General features: G+C 33.2%; 4 protein-coding genes and 1 long non-coding RNA gene across 6 annotated transcripts; 4 read left to right on the forward strand and 1 right to left on the reverse strand.

The window, feature by feature from the left end:
* Window positions 1–2,866: 2,866 nt before the first annotated feature.
* On the reverse strand, window positions 2,867–5,698 carry LOC127262132 (WD-40 repeat-containing protein MSI1-like). The gene is made up of 6 exons (XM_051290668.1): window positions 5,296–5,698; window positions 4,169–4,495; window positions 3,908–4,060; window positions 3,687–3,811; window positions 3,512–3,607; window positions 2,867–3,419 (listed from the first exon to the last, which is right to left on the reverse strand). The coding sequence occupies exons 1-6, from the start codon at window positions 5,623–5,625 to the stop codon at window positions 3,203–3,205; spliced, it is 1,248 nt and encodes a 415-aa protein (XP_051146625.1). The 5' UTR covers window positions 5,626–5,698; the 3' UTR covers window positions 2,867–3,202.
* Window positions 5,699–9,204: 3,506 nt separating this feature from the next.
* Window positions 9,205–11,941, forward strand: LOC127262523 (WD-40 repeat-containing protein MSI1-like). Its single transcript, XM_051291237.1, has 6 exons — window positions 9,205–9,638; window positions 10,442–10,768; window positions 10,877–11,029; window positions 11,126–11,250; window positions 11,330–11,425; window positions 11,518–11,941. The coding sequence occupies exons 1-6, from the start codon at window positions 9,309–9,311 to the stop codon at window positions 11,732–11,734; spliced, it is 1,248 nt and encodes a 415-aa protein (XP_051147194.1). The 5' UTR covers window positions 9,205–9,308; the 3' UTR covers window positions 11,735–11,941.
* A 2,931-nt stretch (window positions 11,942–14,872) lies between these two features.
* LOC127262664 (probable L-cysteine desulfhydrase, chloroplastic) lies at window positions 14,873–17,291 on the forward strand. Of its 2 annotated transcripts, none has more exons than XM_051291462.1 (2): window positions 14,873–16,639; window positions 16,773–17,011. In XM_051291462.1, exon 1 carries the CDS (start codon window positions 15,291–15,293, stop codon window positions 16,629–16,631), a length of 1,341 nt encoding a protein of 446 aa, XP_051147419.1. In that variant the 5' UTR covers window positions 14,873–15,290; the 3' UTR covers window positions 16,632–16,639; window positions 16,773–17,011. The 2 variants fall into 2 exon arrangements, with proteins under 2 accessions (XP_051147419.1, XP_051147418.1); XM_051291461.1 differs by lacking the exon at window positions 16,773–17,011 and adding an exon at window positions 17,041–17,291 and having other exon boundaries at window positions 14,874–16,639.
* Window positions 17,292–20,021: 2,730 nt separating this feature from the next.
* Window positions 20,022–20,877, forward strand: LOC127262495 (uncharacterized). Its single transcript, XR_007841141.1, has 2 exons — window positions 20,022–20,324; window positions 20,555–20,877. It is a non-coding gene; the product is annotated as an uncharacterized LOC127262495 (long non-coding RNA).
* Window positions 20,878–24,667: 3,790 nt separating this feature from the next.
* Window positions 24,668–26,258, forward strand: LOC127262494 (uncharacterized). Its single transcript, XM_051291199.1, has one exon. The coding sequence runs from the start codon at window positions 24,857–24,859 to the stop codon at window positions 25,952–25,954; it is 1,098 nt and encodes a 365-aa protein (XP_051147156.1). The 5' UTR covers window positions 24,668–24,856; the 3' UTR covers window positions 25,955–26,258.
* The last annotated feature ends 1,136 nt before the right edge of the window (window positions 26,259–27,394 follow it).

The following is a 27,394-nucleotide window of genomic DNA, read 5'->3' on the forward strand; positions in this document are numbered from 1 at the left end:
GAGAAACACTCAATGTGACTAGTCTAATATTTTAATTTTATTTAATATTATAATTTTTTTAATTTTTTTTTGTGTTTCATCAAATCTATATAATTTTATCGAATGAATAAAGTAAAAAAAAAATTATTATAATTTTCGTGTTCAACCAAATATTATACTTTTTCCTTTCCGTCCAAATGACTCTTTTTTATTTTCAATAAACATATTCATTTTAAGCATAGTTAACGAATATAAATTAATTTAAATAAATTTCCAGTAGAACTCACTCAAAATTGATTTATTTCTATCTCTCTTCTCAATAAATAAATATCTTTTGTTTTTAATTAATAAATAAATATCTTTATTTATTTATATTATATAAAATTTTATTATTTACAAATAATATCAGTATTGTATATATTTATTTTAGATATAATGTTAAAAATATTTAAACGCATATTTATTTATTTTTAATTATATATATTAATTTATATATTTAGAATACCAAATATATCACTCATATAAAAATAATAAAATAATATTATTCCCTCCGTCCCATTAAAAGATTATTATTTTCTATTTTCGTCTTTCCCAAAATAACGTTATCATTTTCCTAATTTAGTAACTGGACTAACTATTTAACATAATAAATACCCTTTCAACTTACAATATATTATACAAATGTCATTACTTTTATATTACACGAGATATTTTTTTCTTTTTCACTACAATCCAATATAATACTAATATTAAAAAAATATCAAACGTGAAAAAATAATGTCACCCTTTCAATGGGACAGAGTGAGTATAATTTATTATTTAATTTATTTTCTACATCTAAATTAAGTTTTGTTCTCCCCCGTAATATTGTTATCTTACTATTATTTTTATAGTATTATTTGGTTCCTTTATTGTGTTCTATAAGTCTATATTTTAGTTATTTGATTTGATTATTTATGTTTAAACTATTAAAAATGTAATCGGTTCTCTGTTTTTTTTTTTTTTCTTGTAATGTTTGGTAATAATTTTGTACGTTGATTGAATAAAATAAATTATTTTTTATGTTAAGAAATCTCAATTTGTGAAATACATATTTCTTATATTTGTAGGAAATTTATCGAGAAAGAAGATAGCAATAACACTACAAATAGCAATAACATGACAATTTAATTTCGATGTTGCACTGCATGTTTCTCATCAATTATATCCGAATTGGAATCATTAATGGCACCGAATCATCGAACCTCGGACATTTTTTGCAAATGTCTTCTGATTACATTGGTTGGGAATGCATAGAGAGACAATTGTACATTGTTATAATTTTGAATCCAACTGATATTATATTGGTGATGGTGTTTTTATTCCCATTTTGAAGAATAAATTTTCAATAGTCATTGGGCTACCTTTCAAATGACGGTCCATTCCCGATAAAGTAGAAAATAAGTCTTCATTTGTTAACTATTTCTTTGAAGGGGAGGACACCAATGTTCGAAGGAAAGCTATTCTAGAGCGAATGAGAAGTACTCTTAGATTTGACAATAGCTTATGGAACATTCAAGAATTTTTACAATATTATATCTATTTAAATTTTTAGTATTTTATTTCCAACTTCCAATTACGTTATTCCATTTTTTTTATTAAACCATGTAGATAAGTTAGACTTAATTAGCAAGTATACATGAGGAATAAGTGTTTACTATTTTCTTTCACCATTCTTTGAATGGGTATGCAAATGTTAAAAAGTACTTGATGGATACATTATTGGATTTTGGTAAGTATGCTATCAATAAATGAAAGATATTTACTACTATTATCATGGTTTAATTACGTTTGTATCAATAATTTGCAGGCATTGTTACATAAGCGAATGCGCACCTTCGCTCCATGTAAAGACCTTTTAGATGTGCCTCGATGTTCCCAATGGGTTAAATCAAGAGGGCTAAAAAGCATTGGAGAAACCAAAAAGTTATTGATAAAAATTACTTATAGTAACATATTAGATTTTATCTCAATAAAATACGAAGAAAAATTCATCAACTCCATGGTGGTTGGAGTAGCAACGAATATAAATATATTCTTAATAGTTTCTTTTAATTTAATGTCATTTATGTTTTACTAATAAAATTACAATTGTGTTGTTTAGAAATGTTGAAAATATTATATACTAAGACCAGAATTTAACTCAACCTCTCAAGGAGTACAAGAGGAGGAATGAGCGTGATTTTGATTGTTGGGGAACAAAGAGACGCTTGTTTCTCACTAGAACATTGCACCTATAATTCTGCAGTTAATACAAGGAAAATATGAAAAAATGGTTAGAACCATCATCAATTACCCATAATATTAGATCATGAGTGAATAAAAAAACAAAGTTGGATGATATTTTCGTTCATTTGAATAGCACTAATCCGCCTAAAAAGTTCAAAGGAAACACGAACGACAATAGAAAGAAATATTTTTGTGCATATATCGTAACTATTTTGAAAATGATAAATAAATTATTTTGGTATGTATCCCATTTTAGGTTGGTTGTGAAAATAGAAGATAAAATTGATTTGAACAAGATAGTTGAGGGATCAAAGCTCGAGGTAAATATCGTACTTCGGAACGCCATTGAGAGTCGGAGTTGGACAGAATTTGTGAAGCACTGGGCAGAGAATTCTTCGTGGGAGTGCGAGAATTTTATGTAAACGGATATGTATTACAGTACTACAAGAGCATAGTGTAAGAAATTACAATAAACTATGATGCAAGAACTATAAACGAGTTCTTTAGGGTAGTCTCAATGCCAGAGGCCACCAACTTTACACGCCACGTTACGATGATATCAATGAGACTGTATATAGCCAAACAATATTACACTCGTTATATCAACAGGCAGGATAAATCAAATGGTATAGAAATTTCAAAGACCGACTATAATCATCAAAGATGGACACACCTGCATAGCAATAGTTCTTAATATGTTGCGGGAAAATTTATGCATCATCACACACTACGGATCCAAAGGTGGTAAATGTGTACCCGATCTTTTGCATCATGCGCGGAGTACCAATAAATATTGGTTAGTTGATACAGGACGACATCAGCCATCGTATTGCATACTATGATGGACGAAGTGAATTGCTGGAGTCCCATCGCACGACTATAATGTGAAGTAAAAGATGGAATCGCCTATCCGGACTTTAGTGGCTATAGAACCATGTCACCCTTTGTGCAGTACTTAATTGCAGGAACGGTCGTCATCCTCATCGTCGTCATAGATGCTCTCAGCCATCTCCCACACTTGCACAATGTTGTCTTCGGCTACGCTGGCGACGACCCAATCCGTGTTCGGGTTCCACGAGAAGTCACCAATTCGGTTGGTGTGGCCGCCGTGAATGAATAGCAGCTCCGGTGGCCCTTCCACATCGTCCTTCGGGTTCTGTTCTTGCCCGATCCTATCAGCAAAAACAAGATCGACGATGCAGATGAAATTAACAATCTTCATTTTACTCTCCGGTAATGTAATTCGATGAAAAAAGAATGTTACCTGCTGAGATCCCAGATGATCATTCTACTTCCAAGACAAGAAGAAGCTAAGACGGTCTCGTTTTTCGGATGCCATCCGACCTGGGTCACCTCGCTCCTGTCGTGAAAAAACGAAATCGAATTAGTGCGACTTAAGAGGACGTCGTAGACATCATCTGTAGCTAAAGTTCACTCACTTGTGGCCGATTAAAGTGTGCATTGGTATGGAAAGCTTGCGGAGGTCGAACAGTTTAACGGTCTTATCCGTGGATGCAGTCGCCCCAATGTACTCGTTAATTGGACTGAACGATACCGAGTTCACCTACGGTGGAAATAACGGTCTCAGTCATGCAGTCATTACAAGAAAACACGAGGCGAACGCTAAAATTCATCGACTGAATCAAACAGCGGCACCAACCTCGCCTTGATGAGCAGTCACTTTGTGACAAGGCTTTAAAGGAGACGGCATTCGCAGATCCCATAAATGGAGGTAACGGCTATCTCCAACAGAGCCAAACAAGTGCTCGTAATTGTAATGCCAGGCGATGTCTTCGACTACATTGCCATCAGTCTGATCTCACACACAAAAACAGAGATATACATTCGTATACATAGTTAGCCGTAAGTAAGAGTTTACAAGAACCTGGATAAAAATGATAGGATGATCGAATAGCAAAACCTTGAATATCTGCTTAGCATTCGGAGTCTTATCATTCGAGGCAGAGTTAATATCCCATAAACATATCTGCGCATCGTCCGAGCCACTCAATAAGTGACCGTGTTTCGAGTGACTCCAAGAAAGGGCATATCCTTCAGCAGTGTGGCCGGTGAGCTTCAAGTCGGGGTTGCAGGTGCCATTCGAGTTAGGTTTAGGCGGATGTTTGCTATAATCGAAAATGTAGATTGCTGAACTGATGGTCTTGGTCGCGATAATGTATGGATTTTGAGGCATTTGGCGTGCACGGTTAATCTCTCCGTCATGGCTGATTTGTTGGATGATCTGCACCTGTAAGGACATACAAATAAACGACAAAAACGCCTTTATATCGTTGGAACAAGACAAGATATATTTGTCGCCCGTTAGCCATAAAAGAAGACATATTCAACTTAATCTGTATAGCCATTAAATGGTACTAAATGTATACGACAATGTGCTCCGCTTAGCTTGGAGATCAGCTCATAGCTCGATGACAACAACTTGCCGAGTAACTCAATGAGAAGCAAACATCAATGAGCCATCAATGAAATGGCTCAAAAAGCTATGAGAATCTGCCAAGCCAGCGCTGATCAAGGAACTTACGCAAGAGTTTTTGTCGCATTCGAGACAAAAACAAGCCAAGTCCGTGAGGCATTTAACGTCGCGATAATGATTTCGAGCTTGAAGATGAGCATTGTAAAGCATATCTTCTACTCGATCTCACACTAACTCCAAACAAACAGAACGTTTGTCTTGATCATTAGCATCTTCACTAATCTCACTTATGTTAGTCGATTATCTCAACAACCAATTCCTACACTTGATTTCGATTCTTTCAAATAGCCAGAGGAATTAAGTTTATTGTTTTATATGCTATTTATAAATCTGAGAAACGAATCTGGAACTAGAACTCGATTACAGTAGAACAGAATCGTGTTCATGCAGCAGAATTAGGGCATTCTCAGATCCCAACCATCATCAACACACAAATTCAATTCAGGTTCCCCTGCCCTAAACATCGATCATCAATCAAATACCGTATTCCAAACAATCAATCACATAGCGTTTCGTAAACATTGAGAGAAAGTAAATACCAGATGAGATTATACCTTCCTGCCTTTATATGCAAATTGGGAGCGATTGTCGCGGACGTCCTCGTTGGTTTCGTCGAGCCGCAATCGGACCTCCGCCAGCAGCAGATGGTTGGGCTCGCCGTCGGAGGTGTGCGTGCCGAGAATTAGCTTGTGGATTGCGAAGTCCGTCCCCGGCGGCTCCTCCTTTTCCGGCAGCCATTCGACGGTGAGTGAGGGCCAGTCGAGGGCGTGCGTGATGACGGTGTCGTAGAGGAATGGGACGTTTCTCTTCCAGTCCTTGTACTCTTCGTTCATGAGGCGCTCCTCCGCCGCTCCCCTGACGTCGGTGCTTTCGTTCTTGGCCATATTGAGATTGCATAAGGAATGAGTGAGATTTTGGGGATGGAGAATTGGAGGGAAGGCGGAGATTCCAGAGAGGGAGAGAGCAGAGAGTGCAGAGTGCTCGTTCTCTCGCTCTCTGTTTCACGCGGAAGGAAGGATGGTCTGTTTCTGAATCAGCACTATTAATTAATATACGTTCAAATTTTGGATACCAACTTCTATTATGACGTTTTTCTAATTTTAAATAAATAAATAGTATTTAGAGGTCATATTTTGTTTTGTACTGATTTTTTTTACTTATCATATTATATAATTCACTAAATTTTATTCGTTCATAATTTTATTATTTTTATTTTAAAAAATAATAGTCTTTCAGTCATGTAAAATAATCTTCATTTGATTGGCTAGAGTTTATTAGGGTTTAGGGTTTAAAAAATAAATAAAAATAAAATAAAAATAATATTTTTTTACTAAAAATATACTATGCTTAAAAAACAATACAAAACTAAACTAAAAATAAATTTAGATATCCCGTACGGGATAACTGTGTGGAATTGAATGTGTGATTGTGAGATCATGAATTCAAATCTCTAATGCCTCGTATCACTGCTACACATGATTCCCTCGTGATTTGCCTATCGGATCATGTCATAAAAAAATTAAAATAATATATATATTTAGAATTTTACTATTTTATTTACTCTTTAGTAAACTTTTTATAAGACCATCCCATTATTAAAGAACCACACCAAAAATTTCCAACACTTCCTCATGGGTATATATTTGTTTTAAATCATAATTTTTTTCTATCTCAACAAAAAAATATATATTTTTTAATATTTATTTCAATATAGTTTATTTTTAAAAATTAAATTTAAATAAAATAATATATTAATATGCATATTATTTGTAAAAAATTAAAATTTATATAATACAAAATTATTAAAAAATAAAAAAAATAAAAAAATAAATTTAAAAAAAATATAGAAAGTTGTTGTAGAATTACTCTGCACAGTTAAGCAACAATAATTTTACAATTTCTTTTAAATGTTATTGGCTGACGTGTGAATTTGTTTCTCTTCAAAAGCATTTAAGGCACCGGCAATTAAGATTTTTAATTAACACCATCTTTCTTTTGCCTCATACTTTCTTTCCTCTACGTCAATAAAAATATTACATAAATATTTATATTTATATCAAAATTATTTATTTTTAAAATTAAAAATTTTAAGAAATATCAATATGAATATAATTTATAGAAAATAAAATTTTATATAATAAATAAATATTAAAATATTAAAAAATAAATATACTCCCTCCGTCCAGCAAGAAGGTTGTCATGACCTTTTTGCATATTGATCTTTGAATATTAATTATTATATCAATACGCCGTAGAAATCAAGAGAAAAAAAAAAGCAAAAATACGTTTATTAGTCTCTTATATTACAATATTTTTCGAGTAAATTATTAAAATATAAGAATATTTTTAATTTTAAGTACAATGACACAAAAATCAAATGACAACCTTCTTGCGGACAGAGGGAGTATTATCGTAAATATATATAAAAAAAAAAAAAATGTAGAAATTTTCTGAAAATTCTGTAGCGATGCTCAGCAGATTTTTCAATTTTTTTAAAAAAAATTATTACTAATTTGGCATGAGTTGGAAGGGGGTGTGGATATTCTTCGGAGAGGAGATATCACCGATATGTATAGTCTTACAATGGCTTTATTGAAAACTGACTTTGAAAGACTAAAATGTCAAACCCAATGAATATGATCGATGGATAAAAGTGAAAATATTATACAATCGACTCTTTTCTTTCGTTCATTTGAATTTTCCCTAAATAAAATTAGGAGTTTTGTACAAAAAGATAAGACTGTAGTTTCTCCTCCTCCAAAACCCATTTTTTGCCCAAATTTGATGGCCCGATTTGCTTGTTCATTCTCTTGCCAATGCTCTAAAATTTGCTCAGCGGATCTCAAGTCGATTTGCTCACTAATTTGCTCACCCATTCTCACACCGATGCTCTCACCTCGATTTTCTCTCCGATTCTACCACGCCACCAAAATGCCTTTGAATGTTTTTGAGGAAGAATGAGAAGAGAAATTCAAAACTCCTTTCGACATTCTTTTTTTTGTAGAAGAAGAGAAAATAATATTCCAAACGCATCTTTGTGGTTTTCGTGGAAGAAAGAATTGAGAAATCCGTCAAGGTCGATTCTACTATATATGAAGCCGGGGCGATTTGATATCGAAATTTCACCCTCTATTTTAAAGCCAGTATTCAATCATTTTTTTCCGATTATGTGCAAAAAAGGCATCAATGGGACGAATAAACTTTCGATTTGTGAGTCAGTGTATCTTGCTCAATGGAAAAACCCTCAATGTAACTAGTCTAATATTCTATTTTTTGTTTTTTTTTTTTTATTTATTTTAGTTTAATGTTATAATATTAATGTTTTTATATATATTTTCTAATTTCTTCATTCAATAAAATTATATAAATTTGATTGAATACAAAAATAAAAATAAATTAAGTGAGCGAATAGACTTGAGTTCAGGCTAACAAATCTGAGAGCATTGGTGATCGCATCTATTGGGCTTGACATGTCAAGTCTTTCAAAACCAATTTTCAACAAGGCCATTGTAAAATTATGCATACAAGTGTAATATCTCCTCTGCGGACATAACTACACCTCATTCCAGCTCAGTGCCAAATAAACAATAATTAAAAAAAGAAAAATTAAAAAACTTTCTTGAGCATCTATGTAGAAAATTCCAAAAAAATTTTATTTTTTATTTTTAAATATTTATTATACATCTATGCAAAGAATTCCAAGAAATTTCTATCTTTTATTTTTAAATATTTATTATAATATATTTATTGTTTTATATTTTATATTTGTGTATTATATAAAATTTTGTTTTCTATACAATAACACCGATATTGATATTTTTAAAAAATTTAAATTTAAAAAAAATAATAATTTTATAAAAATATAAATTGATGTGGAGGAAAGAAAGTATGAGGTAGAAAAAATAATGTGTAAATAAAATAGGAGGAGATACCTTAGGTAAAAATCTTGATTGCGGGTGCACTAAATGCTATGAAGAGAAACAAATTTACATGTCAGTAAATAGTATTTAAAAGAAATTGTAAAAATATTGTTGGGTAGCTATTGAGTAATTATACAACAACCTTTTCTTAAATTTTTTCTGAGTCATTCAATTTTTTTTTTTAATTTAGTTTGGTATTATTTTTCAAACTTATTATTCTTTTGTTTTTAATAAAATAATATCATTTGTTTTACTCATTTTTTTAAAACTCTGGCCAATCAAATCAATATAATTTTACATTACCAAAAGAGTATTATTTATTAAAATAAAAATGATAAAATTTAAATAATTATATAATATCATTAGTAAAAAATAATACAAAATATCACATATAAATACAATTTATTTGTTTATTTATTTTAGATAAACAAAAAAAACGTCATAATAGAATCTGGTGTCCGAAATTTGAACGTATATTAATAAATAGTGCTGATTCAGAAAACAAACCATCCTTCCTTCCGCGTGAAACAGAGAGCGAGAGAACGAGCACTCTGCACTCTCAGCTCTCTCTCTCTCTCTCTGGAATCTCCGCCTTCCCTCCAATTCTCCATCCCCAAAATCTCACTCATTCCTTCTGCAATCTCAATATGGCCAAGGACGAAAGCACCGACGTCAGGGGAGAGGCGGAGGAGCGCCTCATTAACGAAGAGTACAAGGACTGGAGGAGAAACGTCCCATTCCTCTACGACACCGTCATCACGCACGCCCTCGACTGGCCCTCACTCACCGTCGAGTGGCTGCCGGGAAAGGAGGAGCCGCCGGGGACGGACTTCGCAATCCACAAGCTAATTCTCGGCACGCACACCTCCGACGGCGAGCCCAACCATCTGCTGCTGGCGGAGGTCCGATTGCGGCTCGACGAAACCGACGAGGACGTCCGCGACAATCGCTCCCAATTTGGATATAAAGGCGGGAAGGTATAATCTCATCTGCTTTTTACTTTCTCTCGATGTTTACGAAACGCTTTGTGATTGGTTGTTTGGAATACGGTATTTGATTGATGATCGATGTTTAGGGCAGGGGAACCTGAATTGAATTTCTGTGTTGATGATGGTTGGGATCTGAGAATGCCCTAATTCTGCTGCATGAACACGATTCTGTTCTACTGTAATCGAGTTCTAGCTCCAGATTCGTTTCACAGATTTATAAATAGCATATAAAACAATAAACTTAATTCCTCTGGCTATTTGAAAGAATCGAAATCAAGTGTAGGAATTGGTTGGAGAGATAATCGAGTAAGAACAAGTGAAGATGCTAATGATCAAGACAAACGTTCTGTTTGTTTGGACTGAGTGTGAGATCGAGTAGAAGATATGCTTTACAATGCTCATCTTCAAGCTCGAAATCATTATCGCGACGCTAAATGCCTCACGGACTTGGCTTGTTTTTGTCTCGAATGCGACAAAAACTCTTGCGTAAGTTCCTTGATCAGCGCTGGCTTGGCAGATTCTCATAGCTTTTTGGGCCATTTCATTGATGGCTCATTCATGTTTGCTTCCCATTGAGTTACTCGACAAGTTATTGTCATCGAGCTATGAGCTGATCTCCAAGCTAAGCGGAGCACATTGTCATTTCATTGTCGTATACATTTAGTACCATTTAATGGCTATACAGATTAAGATGTAGATGTCTTCTTTTATGGCTAACGGGCGACAAACATATCTTGTCTTGTTCCAGCGATATAAAGGCATTTTTGTCGTTTATTTGTATGTCCTTACAGGTGCAGATCATCCAACAAATCAGCCATGACGGAGAGATTAACCGTGCACGCCACATGCCTCAAAATCCATACATTATCGCGACCAAGACCGTCAGTTCAGCAATCTACATTTTCGATTATAGCAAACATCCGCCTAAACCTAACTCGAATGGCACCTGCAACCCCGACTTGAAGCTCACCGGCCACACTGCTGAAGGATATGCCCTTTCTTGGAGTCACTCGAAACACGGGCACTTATTGAGTGGCTCGGACGATGCGCAGATATGTTTATGGGATATTAACTCTGCCTCGAATGATAAGACTCCGAATGCTAAGCAGATATTCAAGGTTTTGCTATTCGATCATCCTATCATTTTTATCCAGGTTCTTGTAAACTCTTACTTACGGCTAACTATATATTAGAATGTATATCTCTGTTTTTGTGTGTGAGATCAGACTGATGGCAATGTAGTCGAAGACATCGCCTGGCATTACAATTACGAGCACTTGTTTGGCTCTGTTGGAGATAGCCGTTACCTCCATTTATGGGATCTGCGAATGCCGTCTCCTTTAAAGCCTTGTCACAAAGTGACTGCTCATCAAGGCGAGGTTGGTGCCGCTGTTTGATTCAGTCGATGAATTTTAGCGTTCGCTTCGTGTTTTCTTGTAATGACTGCATGACTGAGACCGTTATTTCCACCGTAGGTGAACTCGGTATCGTTCAGTCCAATTAACGAGTACATTGGGGCGACTGCATCCACGGATAAGACCGTTAAACTGTTCGACCTCCGCAAGCTTTCCATACCAATGCACACTTTAATCGGCCACAAGTGAGTGAACTTTAGCTACAGATGATGTCTACGACGTCCTCTTAAGTCGCACTAATTCGACTTCGTTTTTTCACGACAGGAGCGAGGTGACCCAGGTCGGATGGCATCCGAAAAACGAGACCGTCTTAGCTTCTTCTTGTCTTGGAAGTAGAATGATCATCTGGGATCTCAGCAGGTAACATTCTTTTTTCATCGAATTACATTACCGGAGAGTAAAATGAAGATTGTTAATTTCATCTGCATCGTCGATCTTGTTTTTGCTGATAGGATCGGGCAAGAACAGAACCCGAAGGACGATGTGGAAGGGCCACCGGAGCTGCTATTCATTCACGGCGGCCACACCAGCCGAATTGGTGACTTCTCGTGGAACCCGAACACGGATTGGGTCGTCGCCAGCGTAGCCGAAGACAACATTGTGCAAGTGTGGGAGATGGCGGAGAGCATCTATGACGACGATGAGGATGACGACCGTTCCTGCAATTAGGTACTGATCAAAGGGTGACATGATTCTATAGCCACTAAAGTAGGCTTGAAACAGATATAGGATCCCATCTTGTAGTTCATATTATAGTTGTGCAATGAGACTCCAACCAGCCTACATAGCTATAGGATTAGGCTAAGTTAAGCCAATTTACTTCGTCCATCATAGTATGCTAAAGGTTGGGTACACATCTAACATCTTTGGATTCCTAGTGTGTGATGTTGCATAAATTTTTTTGCAACATAATAAGAACCATTAATAAGCAGGTGTGTCCATCTTTGATGATTATATTCGGGCCCTCAAATATTTATATCATTTTATCTCTCCCGCCTGTTGATACAACGACTCTAACGCCGTTCGGCTATATGCAATCTCATTAATATCATCGTAAAGTTGCGTGTAAAGTTGGTGGCCCTCTGGCATTGAGACTATCCTAATTAAGTCAGTTTATAGTTCTTGCATCATAGTTTATTATAATTTTTTACACTATGCTCTTGTAGTCCCGTAATACCTAGGCGTTTACATAAAATTCTCGCACTCGTACGAAGAATTCTCCGGTCAGTGCTTCACAAATTCAGTCCAACTCCGACTCTCAATGGCATTCCAAAGTACGACACTTGCCTCGAGTTTTGACTATCTAGTTCAAATCAATTTTATCTTTTATTTCACAACCATTCTAAAATGAGATATATACCAAAATAATTTATTTATCATTTTCAAAATAATTATGATATATGCACAAAGATATTTACTTCTATATAGTTGGCATTTCCTTTTAACTTTTGAGGCGAAGCAATGCTATTCAAAGGAATGAAAACATCATCGGTCACCAAATCATATTATATACCGTACCGAATTTTTGGTATATTAAAAAATATATAGATGTCATACCATTATACCAAAATTTGGCATTTTTTATATTTTTTTGGTACGATATGCGCTATTTCGGTAATTCATTATTTTTCATATCGATATACTTGAGAGGTTTTTATTTTAAATAGTAAAATTTTGAATTGAAATAGTTGTTTAATGTTATATAAATATGTATTGACGTGATGTTTTGCATGTAAAATTAGATTTTAGTGTAATAAAATAAATAAAAATTAGGTGTTTGACTTGATATTTTTGGAGGAAAAATAAAGTTAGAATAGTAAAATCATGGCTAAAATCTTACAAGTAAACATAGCCTAATGTGTGTGTTATAAATTTTGGTATATAATATCCAACTATCCCTACCGACAATCAAATTCGATAAACTTGATGTATTGGTTATATTAGAATTTTTATTATTATGGATGTTAATTGGTATTTAAATTAGTAAATTAATTATTTTTTTATCTAATTGATTTACAATCAATATAACAATTTTTAAAAAATAATAGTAATTTAATAAATAAAATATTAAATATTAAGAAAACAAAAAAATATATATTTTAACTTTTATTTCAATATTACATCAAATAAAAATAATTAAAATAATCTTTCATTACAAATAAAAATAGTTAAAATAAATCAAATTTTTCTAAAATTACGTGCCAAAAAAAATTGAACCATTTCGCCGAATATAAAAATAATTAATTATTAAATTTGTTATTTTATTTCGTTATATATTTTTCAAAATGCATATTAAATCTTATGAAAGCAACCCATTATTACATAAGAAATTCCAAAGAGAACACAAATCAAAACACTATATACTCAGTAATAATAATTACAAAACAAAAACTAAAAAATAACCCAAACCTCAAAAGAAGTTCGTAATTAGAAGCAACATAAAAATCTGCTGTCCAATTTCTTGTTCATATATACAGGTGGTGGTGACAAGTGCGGCACCGTGTACTTCCATAATTGCCTCTATTGTTTTTTTTTTTTAATTAAGTTTGATCGAGAATTTACCGCAGGGTAGCGATTGCGAAAGAAATATTTTTTCGTGGCAACTTAAAGTACAAATTTTTTTTTTAAGTTTTGTTTTAACTCAAAAAAAATTATTCCCTCCGTCCCATGTAATATGGGTGTATTACCGTAGATACGGAAATTTAGGTAAAGTATAATTAGTAATTAATTAAGAAGTGTATTAGTAAAAATAATTATTATTTAGTAAAAATAATTATAAATTAAAATTAAAATAAGTAAATAATTTAATTAAAATTAAGAAAATTATAAAATTTAAAATTTAAAATGCGGTTAAAATGCATAATTATATTTCCAAAAATAGAATTGACAAATTATGTGGGACTGACAAAAATAGATAATAAAAACAAATTATGTGGAATGAAGAAAATATTTTCTAATATTATAAAACTAACTGCATATTTATATAAAATTATAAATGATAAAATTATTAAAATCAACTTATATACTTCAAATAACCAATAATTTATTCATAACATATGTAGTGTCACAATTACTATATATATTGATAGTTAGAAGGGCCTGATCAAACAGGTAATTTATATAAAAAAAGTATAATAAATATGATTATTAATAAATATCAAATATCAAAATTTATTTTATATACTTCCATTTAATAATGTGACAGTTACCATAGGACAACGGGCTCATTTCAGGAACAAGGTGAGCAACTGTAACGAATCTATAACTAAAAAATACTATATTTTAAAATATTAGCATATTATTATTATTAAAATTTCAATTCTAACATTAAATTTTAAATTTTAGTTTATATTTTTTAAAATTTTATTAAAAAAATTCATAATTATTCAATTCAATTTAAATTTTAAAATTTTAATTTATATTTTTTCCAATTTTATTAAAAAAAATTATAATTATCCAATTCAATTTTAATTTTAAAATAAAATTTAAACTCTAATTATATATATATATATCTTTTATCTTTCACACCGTCAAATGGTTGTCTTCACTCTTTTATCCAATCAACATATTATTTTACAATTATGTATAATCATATATTTATAGGATCTACTAAATTTTGTTCAAATCTCGAAAAAATTTGAAACGATTGATTTCGAATTTTAAAAAAATATATTAATAAAAATATTATAATATAATAAAATAATTTTAAATTAAAATTTAAAATTATAAAATATAATCAAAAGTTGTAACCATATTTTCGATATGAATGAATATAAACAAAACTGAGATATATGTGGGCTTAAAATTATTACGTTCTAATCTACCTCGTATTGCGACGGTGTTAGTATATTCTTCACAGCATCTTCCTCGTTGCATTCTCCTGCTTCCGTTCCACCACTGTACACATCCCCGGTCCGGTCCTCGCTCCGCCGCAGACGGCGGCGCCGATCACGTTTCAGTTAACTCCGTCTAAGTTAGAATTTCATCACCGGAGTCAAATTACAGTTTACTCTACCCTTAGGAAAAGACGTCAACCCTCGACCCCATAAAGGACAGAACCCCTCCATTAATTTATTCCTTCGAAATCGAGTTCGAGGCTGCAATGGCGTCGTCATTTAGCTACTGTCAGAGAGCTTTCGATTGATTCGACTCTGACTTCCTATTCCTTCGTTTTCGCCTAATTTCGATTTTAGTGAACTCCGAATCTCTTCACTACTGTCCTTCAATGGCTTCCTTCATCGATTGCAACGGTGCCACCGCCACCGCCGCTGCCCTAATTCCCAAATCGAAAGCTAAATCTCAACCCCAGCCAATCACCCAATCGGAAATCCTCGCGGAGTTCGCCCACCACGACCCCACGGTCGCCCGCATAAACAACGGCAGTTTCGGGAGCTGCCCGGCCTCCATCATCGCCGCCCAGCAGCGCCACCAGCTCCTCTTCCTCCGGCAGCCGGATTATTTCTATTTCAACACCCTCAAACCCTCGATTTTGAAGACGCGCCGCCTGATTCAGAGCCTAATCAACGCCGACCACATCGAGGAGGTTTCAATCGTGGACAACGCCACAACCGCCGCCGCCGTTGTTCTCCAGCACACGACGTGGTCCTTCTTCTCCGCCGATTTCCACCCCGGCGACGCCGTCATCCTGCTTCACTACGCCTACGGCGCCGTGAAGAAGTCCGTGCAGGCCTACGTTTCCCGCGCCGGCGGCCACATCATCGAGGTCCATCTCCCTTTCCCTCTAACCTCTAATTCCGAAGTAATTTCCGAATTCCGAAAGGCGCTTGAATTGGGGAAATCCAATGGTAGAAAAATTAGGTTAGCTGTAATCGATCACATTACCTCCATGCCTTGTGTAGTCATACCTGTGAAGGAATTAGTCACAATGTGCCGAGACGAAGGCGTCGACAGGATCTTCGTCGACGGCGCCCACGCCATCGGCAATGTGGCCATCGACGTGAAGAACATTGGCGCCGACTTCTACACAAGCAATCTGCACAAATGGCTCTTCTGCCCGCCGTCCGCAGCCTTCCTCTACTGCAAATCCGATAGCTTATCGGAACTGCACCATCCGGTGGTGTCGCACGAGTACGGCAATGGCTTAGCAATGGAGAGCTCGTGGACAGGGACAAGAGATTACAGTGCGCAGCTAGTGTTGCCTGAGGTGATGGAATTCATTGCTCGATTCGAAGGTGGAATTGAGGGGATAATGCTGAAGAATCACGGGGCTGTTGTCGAAATGGCGGAAATGTTAGTGAAGGCGTGGGGGACGGAGTTGGGGGCGCCGCCGGAGATGTGCGCGAGCATGGCTATGGTTGGATTGCCGACGTGTTTGGGAATTAACAGCGATGAGGATGCATTGAAGCTAAGGGCGCATTTGCGCGAATGTTTTAAGGTTGAGGTGCCGATTTATTACAAGGCGCCGGTGGGAGGTGAGATTGAACGGATAACAGCTTATGCAAGAATTTCTCATCAGGTTTACAACGTGGTCGAGGATTACTATAGGTTTCGGGATGCTGTTAACAAGTTAGTCGAGGATGGATTTACTTGCGCTTGCCTCGGCTGAATGGAGAGGTAATTTTGGCCTTACCTTTTTTGTTTGTTATGCGATCTTTTTTAATCTTTCATATCATTGCTCGATGATTTGTTCTTGAGTATTGCTATAAATTACTCGCGCGACTAGAAACTCGAAAATTTGTCATTGTAGTAATTTTGAGGCACTTTTTAAAGTGCGCGGTCGAACCTACAAACTAGACTCGACTGACAAGTAACACTAGGCGAACAATGCGTGACAGATGGACTTGGAGGCACCTCACGGTCATAAATTCTCTCTCTACGCCGTCAGGCCATCCCTTATATATCTGTTTGCTTGCATTTTGGGTGGTTGTTTTGATTTATGATTGAATTGTATGTATTTGTATGGAATCGAATCGAATAATTAATAGTAATAGGTAATTATTCTGATGCTGATGCAGATGCAGATGCCTTATGGTGCATAACAGGTCGACACGACAGCATTGGGTGCTTATTACAGTGTCTGTGTCAGTGTAGATATGAATTGATGATCAACTAGAGGTTGATTGCATTCTGTCGCCATGATCAACTCAAGGATGGTTCTCTTCTTTTCTCCTAATAAAGTGAATGACGACTATGTAATTGATTATGACTTTATTTTTATTTTTGTTCGTGCCAATGATATGGGATATGCGTGGTCATTTTAGGATCTCACTTTGGATTAATTTTTCAAATTAATTTTTGGCTTCTGTTTTTTCTTTTTTTCATATATTTTATATTTATTTTTTATGGAGATTAGCTTAAAAAAACAAAATTATTATTTTATTATCAATAATAATAATATAATATAGTTATAAAAAAAAAAAACTAATTTATATATTATAATTAAACTAAGATATAAATAAAATTGTATTTTTATTTTTAATTTATATAATATATTTAAATTAAAATTTAAAAATATAATTGATGATGAAAATTGGGCTGTAGTTTGTTTGGTGCTAATTAAGGTGGAGAGCTAAATTTTAGAATATGCTTGATTTTAGATATATTATCATTGGTAAACATCAACAAGAAAATAGGAGATTGTTGAGAAACAGATTGCAATTTGTATTTGATTTTAGTTGATGTTGTCGGCAGATGTTCAATCAACGAACAAACGAATTATGATGGACAAATGAGATCCAATTTAATTTGAGCACAATCAAAAAAATAAAAATAAAAAGATAGATCCAAAATTAATCAATCTAATGATTGAGATTTTCGGAATTGTTGGTTCCACTTGTGGGGATAACAAACCACATGTGGGGAAAAAAAAAATTCGATCGTAACAAAATTGATTAAGATTTTCCGAGCTGTTAGTCCCCACGTGTAGAAATAAAAAAATTCGATTGTAACAAAATTGATTTTACGTGGATGATGCAACAAAAATTTGTTGAAGAATATTTTAGAGATGAGACGTACGAAAGAGATGTTGAATCAACAAATGGAATGAATATAACTAAGTAAAAAAAATAATCTGAGCTTAAGTGCCTATTAATTTAGAAAAAAAAAATGAGAGATTTTAGAAAAAAAAAAAAAATCGTGATGAAAAATTATATGCGTGCTAGGAAGCGTATAATTTCGATAAATAAGGGAAGACATTAGATTGATGGTGAGATAGGATAAATTTTGGATTTGGGAATGTTCAACAAATTGGGGTGTTGATTTCAGTAGCTCGAATTGTATATGTGAAATCTCATACTTCGACAAGTTTATAGTGAATTTCATATGGGTTAAAACTTTCAAATATACGCTAGTTACAGCCGAAGTGAATTATCAATTGTTCGATATTTTTTGTTTTTGTTATCAACAATATATGTGCATTCGCAGTCGGAACATATAACAAACAATCAGACTATGTAACAACTTATTTATATATTTGGTAAATTAGTTTTTTAAATAATTTTTTGAATTCAAAGAATTTATTTCTGAAAAGTTAATTTAACTTTTTGTTTTAGAAAACTTTTACACTTTAATTTTGTTTATTTTTTATTTACTCTTAAAAAATAATCATTTATTTGGTACATATAAATATATTTTTATTACAGTATTAATTAATTATTTTCAATATATTTATTTACTAAATTATAATTTTATTTTTATAAATATAAAATAATTACTATTATATTAGATATAAATTATTTTACTTGTAAAATATATAAATTTATTAAAATTAAATTAAATATAAAATACAAATATTATTAATTTATTCATATATTTTTATTATATAATTTTTATATTAAAAATAAATAAAATAGAATAAATTAATAAATAATAATTAACATAATAAAAATATATGTGAAATAATTATTATTTTATATTTTACACAATTTCAATAAAAAATATTATTTTTTCAATAAAATATTTTTCTCAAATCTAAAAAGAAATTATAATAATATTATAATATTCAATAATTAATAACAAAAACTTTCAAAAATTATAAATCAAAATGAACAAAATTAAATATTTTAAAAAAATAACATAAATGATCTTAATTGTCATTTTCATATAAACAACTAATTAAAAGAGCTAGTGAAAACAGTTGATTGAAAAAACTATATGCTAATGTCAAATATACATCTATTTGTGTTGTATAATATAAATGCGATGACATTCATATAAAATATTATACAAATATTTATTTGAAGTGTATAAGATATTTTAATATTTTTGCCTCTAAAATAAAAAATAAATATTCTTATTAAAATTAAAGGTATTTGATATTTAAATAGAATTATTTTTATTACAATTAAAAATAAATAAAAAAATAAAAATAGTAAAAATAATATATTGAATTAAGAGTATATATCATTTAAGTTATTATATAGTATTAAATATTTAAATTTCCATTTGTTCGGGGGATTGGATCTTAAGTTGGGATTTGAATAGTAAAAATTTTGAATTTGAATAGTTGTATGATGTGATATAAATGGGTGTTGATGTGATGTTTTGAATGTAAAAATAAAAAATCGGTGTTTGTTTTGATATTTTTAGGAAAAAAAATAGAATGAATAGTGTATATTAAATCCAATCCCCCAAACAAACACACCCTCGGTAAATCATTTGAAATTTTAATCTACATATTAAATCAATCCACAAGCCACCGAACCAGGGCCGGCCCTGGGCATGGGTTACCTGGGCCACGCCCAGGGCCCAAACATTTGGGCCTCATTTTCTTAAAAATATATATATTATTTATAAAATGAAATTTATAAATACATGTAAATATAAACAAATATATTAAAATCTTTTATTTGTATTTACATTTAAGTTTTTTGTTTCTATATATTTTAATATGATATACTGTAAAAGAAATAATAGAATATTTTGTTGACAATAATATCAAATAAATTAAAAAAATATTGATTATATATGAAATAAAATTAGTAAGAGCTCTATTTTTTGGTTCAGAACCCTGAGAGCAACACAGCAATGGATTCTTTAAAAATGGGCTTCGTAAAGCTGATGTGTAGAAGCCCATGGATGGAAGCGGATATATTACACAATGGCTTTTATTTTCCATCCCTTCTTTCTTCTCCCAAATCTAATTCTTCTCAAAAATTGGTTGCCATTCTCTCACCGATTTGCTTGCCCCTTGTCTCACGCCGCATCGGTACATCTCCAGCTTCCATCTTCTCGCATAAAGCTTCAACCCGGTGGGAGTTCCTTCGTCGGCCAAAGTCTGGAAGATTTCAACTCACGCAAGGTAAGAAAGCTCTTTTTCTCGCCTTATCTTTTAGTGTTTCGCTAATGTTTGTGTTAATTGGACTTTCATTTGTTGGAGTTTTGGTTTTCAACTTGGGTGAATCTTGAACTGTTGATTTCGTTTCTATTGAATTTTTTGTTGTTTAGTTTCGATTTTGATTTTCTTCTGAAATCTGTGTGCAATAGCGCACATATTTTGAATTGTTGATTTATTTTGCTTTTGCTTTCAAGTTTGAAAGGAATGCAGCGTAGATAGAGTTGGAATACCTTTGAATGGACATGATTGTGGAATACCTTTGCTTTTGCGTCCGACGAAGAACAAAATCGCTTTTGGAAGGAGGAAAGAGAAATGAGAGGGAGAAAAAAAAAGTACGAATTGGCCCTCTATTGGTCCAAGTTGGTTGGGAGAGACATGGACAAAATTGGCTCAATTTCATACCCCTTGTGTGATTTATTTTTCTTAGTTTGCAAAACCAGCTTCGGTACAGTTAAAAAGGGATTCGAAACTTGTATTATTTCTGCTGCTCTAAGGGTGTGTTTGTTTGTGGGTTCGAGATTTTGGGTTTAAATTTTTGAATAGTAAAAAATTTAATTGAATAATTATTTGATGTGATATAAATAGATGTTGATATAATGTTTTGAATGTAAAATAAATTTGTAGTATAATATAAAAAAATAATAATTATTATTATTATTTGATTTGATATTTAAAAAAATAATAATAATAAAAAATATAGAGTAAAACCCACAAAACAACCCAACCTTAAAAACTCCCGGAACCTTTATATTATTATTGATGTGTTTTTTTCAAAAAAAATAAATAAATAAATAAAATCCGAAAATAGGAAATTATCTTCGAATTTGATATAATTAGTACTGAGATTAGGAATCCCTAAAGACTGTAGGATACATAAATAAAATAGATAAATAAAAATACAAACCGGAAAATAAAGTGGTGATCCTTAAATGCAATTCTTTTGAATTTGATGTCGATTGAAGATGATCTGTCAGTTGCCGACCCCAATCCTTAAATATTCCTCGTAAGAGACGTTTCGGAACCGTTGCCAGCAACCGCCGTCAATCGCCCACAACGAAACGTTTTGAAACGTCGTCTGGTCAGTTACGACAACCGTCTTGCCAACCGCATAACCCAATCGACCAATCTGGAGACTAACTGATCGCTGGACCAAACGATTCCTTGGTCACCCCATCAAGCGACTATCCTCTGGTCTTTCCAGACGATTCAATGGTCGCCCCAACCAAGCGACTGAACTAGTGTTCACTTAATTTAAGCGACTGATTAACAGACTTTTTTGCTTGGTCCAAACTCCGTATTAGCCGACTCAAACGATAGCGGACCAACCGACTGCGAATCAACCGATTGCAAATCATTTCATCCGACTGCAGACCATCCGACCTACCTATCCGACAACGGACTTTCCGACCTGCCTATCCGACCGCAGACCTTCCGACCTGTCTATCCAACCGATGACCAACCGACCTGCTTATCCGACTGTGGACCAACCGACCGCGGACCAACCGACCTGAGTGCATATTTTCTCTTTTTTCACCCGACTTCGTGTCATGACTTCCTTTAAGATCCTGCTACCATTATTATTATTTTTTGTACGTAACAATTATATTTTACTTCATTTGTCTCAATACAATAGTCTTGTTTACCATTTTTGTCCGTCCCAAAATAATAATCTTATTTTCATAAATAACTATATCACCGTAAAACTATCCGTACTTTTTCATTTTTATTATACAATTGACTTTACTTTTTACACTAATATACTCGCAAGACCAAAAAAAATATTTTATTTATATTTTTTACCAACTACCAATATAATGTCAATATTTCTTAAATTTTGAAATGCATAATTAAAAGTTAGAAGATAAGCATATCTATCCTATTAGGCCCATTATATGTATAAGATAGGTAGTGTCATTTATTATTATTATTTCTTTATTATTTTCATAAGGTACGTAGTATTATTTATTTATTTATTAAGGTAGGTAGTATTTAAAGTACGGAACATTTTGAAAGGTAACAACAACTCAGTTTAACTAGATAGAGGAACTGGTTTATGTTATTATGGCTACAATCTAACTGCCAATTTGCCAATTAATATCTAATCAATAATATTTCTTATCTTATTAATTCAGCCATGCAAATAAATATTTTTCTACTTACGTAACATTTTATTTCTATAATTGCAAAGGCTCTTATATTTGTAATACTTATTTATGAAATTCTTAACCTTTATTTTACAAGCATAAAATTTTATTCATAATATATTAATCATATATAGTGAATTCCGTAGGTAGTCTAGTGGTGTTAGGATAGATTATGAGATTATTAAAAAAAAACTATTGATTTTATTTTAGTGGGCCGGAGATATTTTGGGTCGAATCAAATTAACTGTATTTTGGGTCGAATTAAATTATTTGTTAAAATATTACTTTTAAATAAGTCGATTCAATATATATGTAAATATATATATATATATATTCTAGACAACAAGAAAAATCTTGATCCATCCTATCAATTGAATTAAATTCTATCATTTAACTCAATCAAGCATTCATTAAATAAATTATGGCCTAAATGTTAAAGATTTTTTACTTTTTTCTTTTCTTAACAATTTCATTACAAAATAAAACTATACTAGTATTATTTTTCTTTCACTACACATTATATTTATTACATTTAAGTCAAAAACCTAATATAAAATACATACTACAAAGACCTGACATTCTTATTTATATATAGTGTCAAATAATTATATAAATTTCGAGTTTTTATTTATATACTTAATTTTGAAGTTGTCAACGGTTTTTGTGTTTTGATTTTTTCTTCAGTTTAAGCATACCATGAATAATGTTAACTTAATTGATTTATCAACCAACATTGGATCATTTGTCCAATTCAATGATTTTTTACAAAGAATATTTTGAAGGACGCGAAGAACATGAAAAATAATACAAAAGAGAGGAAGAGAGCTTCGGCTTCCTTTTCGGATGGTGCCACGTGGCGCATTTCAATTGGCCGGATGGAGGATTTTGCAATCCTTCTTTTATTGTCTGATGTTGTTTTTCATTTTTGAATTATTTGATTGTACAACTTCATTTATTGTCAAAGTTTTTATATCATTTCCTTTTCTTTTTTTTTTTTAGAAGATATTGACTATAATACTTCATTTATTTTACTTCCAAAATTATTATGATTTTGTATATGCCCATAATATTTATGTGATATATTCCATTTTAATCATATTTTGCAATAATAGTTGATAGTTATTGTACAAGAATTAACATATATACATAATTAAATACTATATATTTATTTGATTGAGATTTTATTTTCTTTTAAAAATATATAATATTTAATTGAATCTAGACATTTTAATAGCTACAATAATATTCAAAATTCACACAACATCAAATCAAACAAGATTTTTAAGAATAAATTATTATTAACTCAAAATGACTTGAATATAAAATTCACATAACATTAATCAAATAAGATTTTTAAGAATATGTTTTTATTAACTCAAGATTACTTGAATAGTGAAAAGGTTAAATTTTATTTATTTATTTATTTTTTATTAAATAGAATAGAGTCTAAAAAAGGCAATTTCTCAGTTCAACTAGATGAAGTGGGTTATGTAAGCCACTTTATTATGGTTATAACCTAATTTTGTAATACCAATTAATATATAATAAATTATATTTCTCATGTTATTAGTCTAGCCATGCAAAATATTTTATACTTACGTAACATTTTAATTGTTTATTTCACATTATTAGCCTACCCATGCAAATGTTCTTATACATTGTAATATTCTAATTACAAATATATGAAATATTAATCTTAATTTTACAATCATGTAAATTTAATTTATACTATACTAATTATATATAGTCGATCGATCCACTGAAATTAACGATACACTATCGATTCTACTTAATGGGCCGGAAATGTTGACATACTACTTTAGTACATTATCCGAACTTTATAAGAGTCCATATCGATTAGTCGTATTTTGGGCCGAATACGAGTTATTCCTAAAATATTGCTTAAAATAAAATAAATCAATTCACTATATAAATACAAAAAATTACACATAATATTATTATTATTTTTTTTATATGAACAGTGTTGTTTGTATTTTAAATATTTTTAAGATTATATATCAATCAAATATTACAAATATGTGATATATTTGTTTATATATAGTATCAAATAATAATAATATCAACCAAACAAGATTTTTAAGGATATGTTTTTATTAATTGTTTGTGAATAGGAAATAGTAATAAATTTTTCGTATATAATTATTGGCCCTGGTTCATCGTTTTCACTCCTTCGTATCACCCAAACCCTAACCCTAATTCGCAAACCTAGAGCGAGAAACTCTCTCTCGCTCATTAATCAGAATTCATCACCGGCATCTGCGCCGGCGTGTGATTCACTTCGTTTTTGCATTCGATCGGTGCCGATTTTGCGATTGCTCATCATTTGGCAGGATGGTTAAACCAGAAACCTTCAATACTCGCGTCCCGACGGCCTGTGGAAACTGCGATGTGGTGGACAGGCTGCTGATCCACCATGTCCGCCACCGCGGAACGTTCCGCCGCCTCTGTACGTCCTGCGTCTTGCGCGAGCATCCGCAGTCCTTCTGCCCGACCTGTTTCCAGGTCTACCCTCCGACGCCGTCCGTCGAGGACGCGGTGACTTGCGGTAAGTGCTACTCGTTGTCTCATTCTCGTTGTGTCTCCACCGCCACCGGACCGATTCCTAATCCCTACATCTGCCCACTCTGCGTGAGCCCTAATTCCCCAATTTTTAAACCGATAACCGCCAAAGAAGACCCGAGTCTGCCCGAAGGATTCCGGCAGTTGGATCGAGAGTCGGTTACGATATTGTTGGCTGCAGCGAAGATTGCTTACGCGTCGATGAGCAGAGCAGCAGTGGTTGCGAAAGAGGAGGCAGATCGGAGGGCAAAGGAGGCGGCTTTGGCGAGGAAACGTGCGAAGGAGGCTTTAGAGCACGTGGCGTATTTACTAATGAGGGAAAATATGAGGAGAGAAGCAGCTCCGGCAGCCCCTGGCGGCGCCGGTGGAAATCTTGGTTATGCCGGAGTTGGATTCAACACGGCTGCGAGAATCAACAACGGAATCACTGGTGCAGATGTACTTTCCGCTGTCCGGAATGGAATATCCAGTCCATCTGTGGTTGCAGAGAGGGTCAATCCGGCCGGAAATGCCAACAATATAGTCGATCATCCAAATCAGGTGCTGGCAGCACTGAATGCAGTTGAGCTGAGGGAGACCGGGAAGAAGCTCGGTGGAGTTTCCGGGAAAGACAATCCGGCTGCTATGGACGAGGATGCTGAGAAGGTGGCTGTAGATGACATTGATGACTTCATTGCAGAGACGAACGATGGTAGCGATGACGAGATGTTTGTTGCTGAGCTGGAGGCAGGCTGCGAGGAGGTTCTCGATGTGCAAGATGGTATGATCAGCAATGTGGCGAGTCAGATGGACTGCAAGGAGAATGGAAATAACAGGGCCGGCTCGAGTGAGTACCCTGTAGCCGAGGGAGTTCCAAGAACATCGTCCTAAGGAGGGGTCGGGGCTGGATTGCAATGGACAGTAGCTGTTGAATCTTCTTAGTCTGCTCATTCCCGTCGTCTTCACAGTATCGTTTTCTCATCCCTTTTCTTGGAAAATTTAGATATTTTTGTTGTGATCATCAGGTCATGAACCATGTGCTTTATTTGCTAGAACTCTTGTGTCTTTGGTAAAAACTATTTTAGCATATCTCCATGGTGGATCTGAAGTTTAAACCTTGCAATGTTTGTGTTAATTCCTGTGTGACTCTTGTTTGTTTTGAATGTGAAATCTAAACTTATGCCATTTGGTTCAACCTGAGATTGTTGTGTTCCATTTTGTGTTGCTAATTGTGTTTTTTTGGCTAGTTGATTCTTTTGTTTATCCTATCTCCTAGTATTGAACATGGATGTTCTTTGGTATATGATCCTTGTATCATTTTGTTGGAGATGTGCTTCTGGTCTTAATTAGTAGGGTTATGCATTCTTGGCCTTAGCATTTGTGATGCTTTGTTGTCCTTAACTAGCCGGGTTGTATAGGCTTTGGATGGTATTTTTCATATAAGTTTCACATTACTCAAATTAAGTGTACGGTTTCGTATACATCCTTTTGTTGGTGATGCGCTGTAGGCTTGTATGCTCTTGGCCTTAACTAGTTGTTTCATGTGTGCTCTAGTGATGCTCTGAGTTTGAGTAGAGTTTAAGTGGATTGTTTAAATTATTTATGTCAACCATGTGTATATTTTTTTTTGGAGTCCACACTCTAAAGTTAAAATGTGGTTACTTTAGGATAATTTCAAAATGAGTGATCCCGTGGAAAGTTTAAGGACTTGTGTTGACCTATGGGGATAGTTTATAATCCTCACATGTCCTTCTTGTGTGGCTTGCGGCCGGAGTGTTACGGCTTCTATAGTATTATTTGAAAGGTGTTAGTGAATAGTCAAAATAAGCCTATAGTTTGTATACATCCCTATGCTAACGATGTGCTCTTCGTCTTAATTGGTCGGGTTGGGTTGTGTACTTTTAGTTTTAATATGTTGGATTGTGTGTGCCTCTAATGGTATTATTTCAAATAAGTTGTGCTTAAACTAACCCTACAATTGTATGCATTCTTACATCAAACTTTTGGTTTTAATTGGTGAGCAAGTGTTTGTGGTTTGGATGAGATATTAGTGTATTTCAAACAAGTTAACTATTACTTGTTTGTGCTTCTGATGGTATTATTTTAAAGAACAGCTTACTTGCATAAGCCTACTTGGGACGCATCCTTCTAGTGCCACTCATAGTTGGATTGTAAATTTGAGTCTCTTTAGTCTCTGGAGATTTGTAAAGTTTCAAGATTAGTACTACCTCCGTCCAAGATAAACTTTTAAAAAATAAAAATATTTTTATGTTTATATGATTTTTTTTTGTATAAATATCATTATATTAGTATTATAAAATACTAATATAA

This window comes from Andrographis paniculata, unplaced genomic scaffold (assembly GCF_009805555.1).
Source record: "Andrographis paniculata isolate CXL003 unplaced genomic scaffold, ASM980555v1 Contig65END, whole genome shotgun sequence".
NCBI classification, from domain to species: domain Eukaryota; kingdom Viridiplantae; phylum Streptophyta; class Magnoliopsida; order Lamiales; family Acanthaceae; genus Andrographis; species Andrographis paniculata.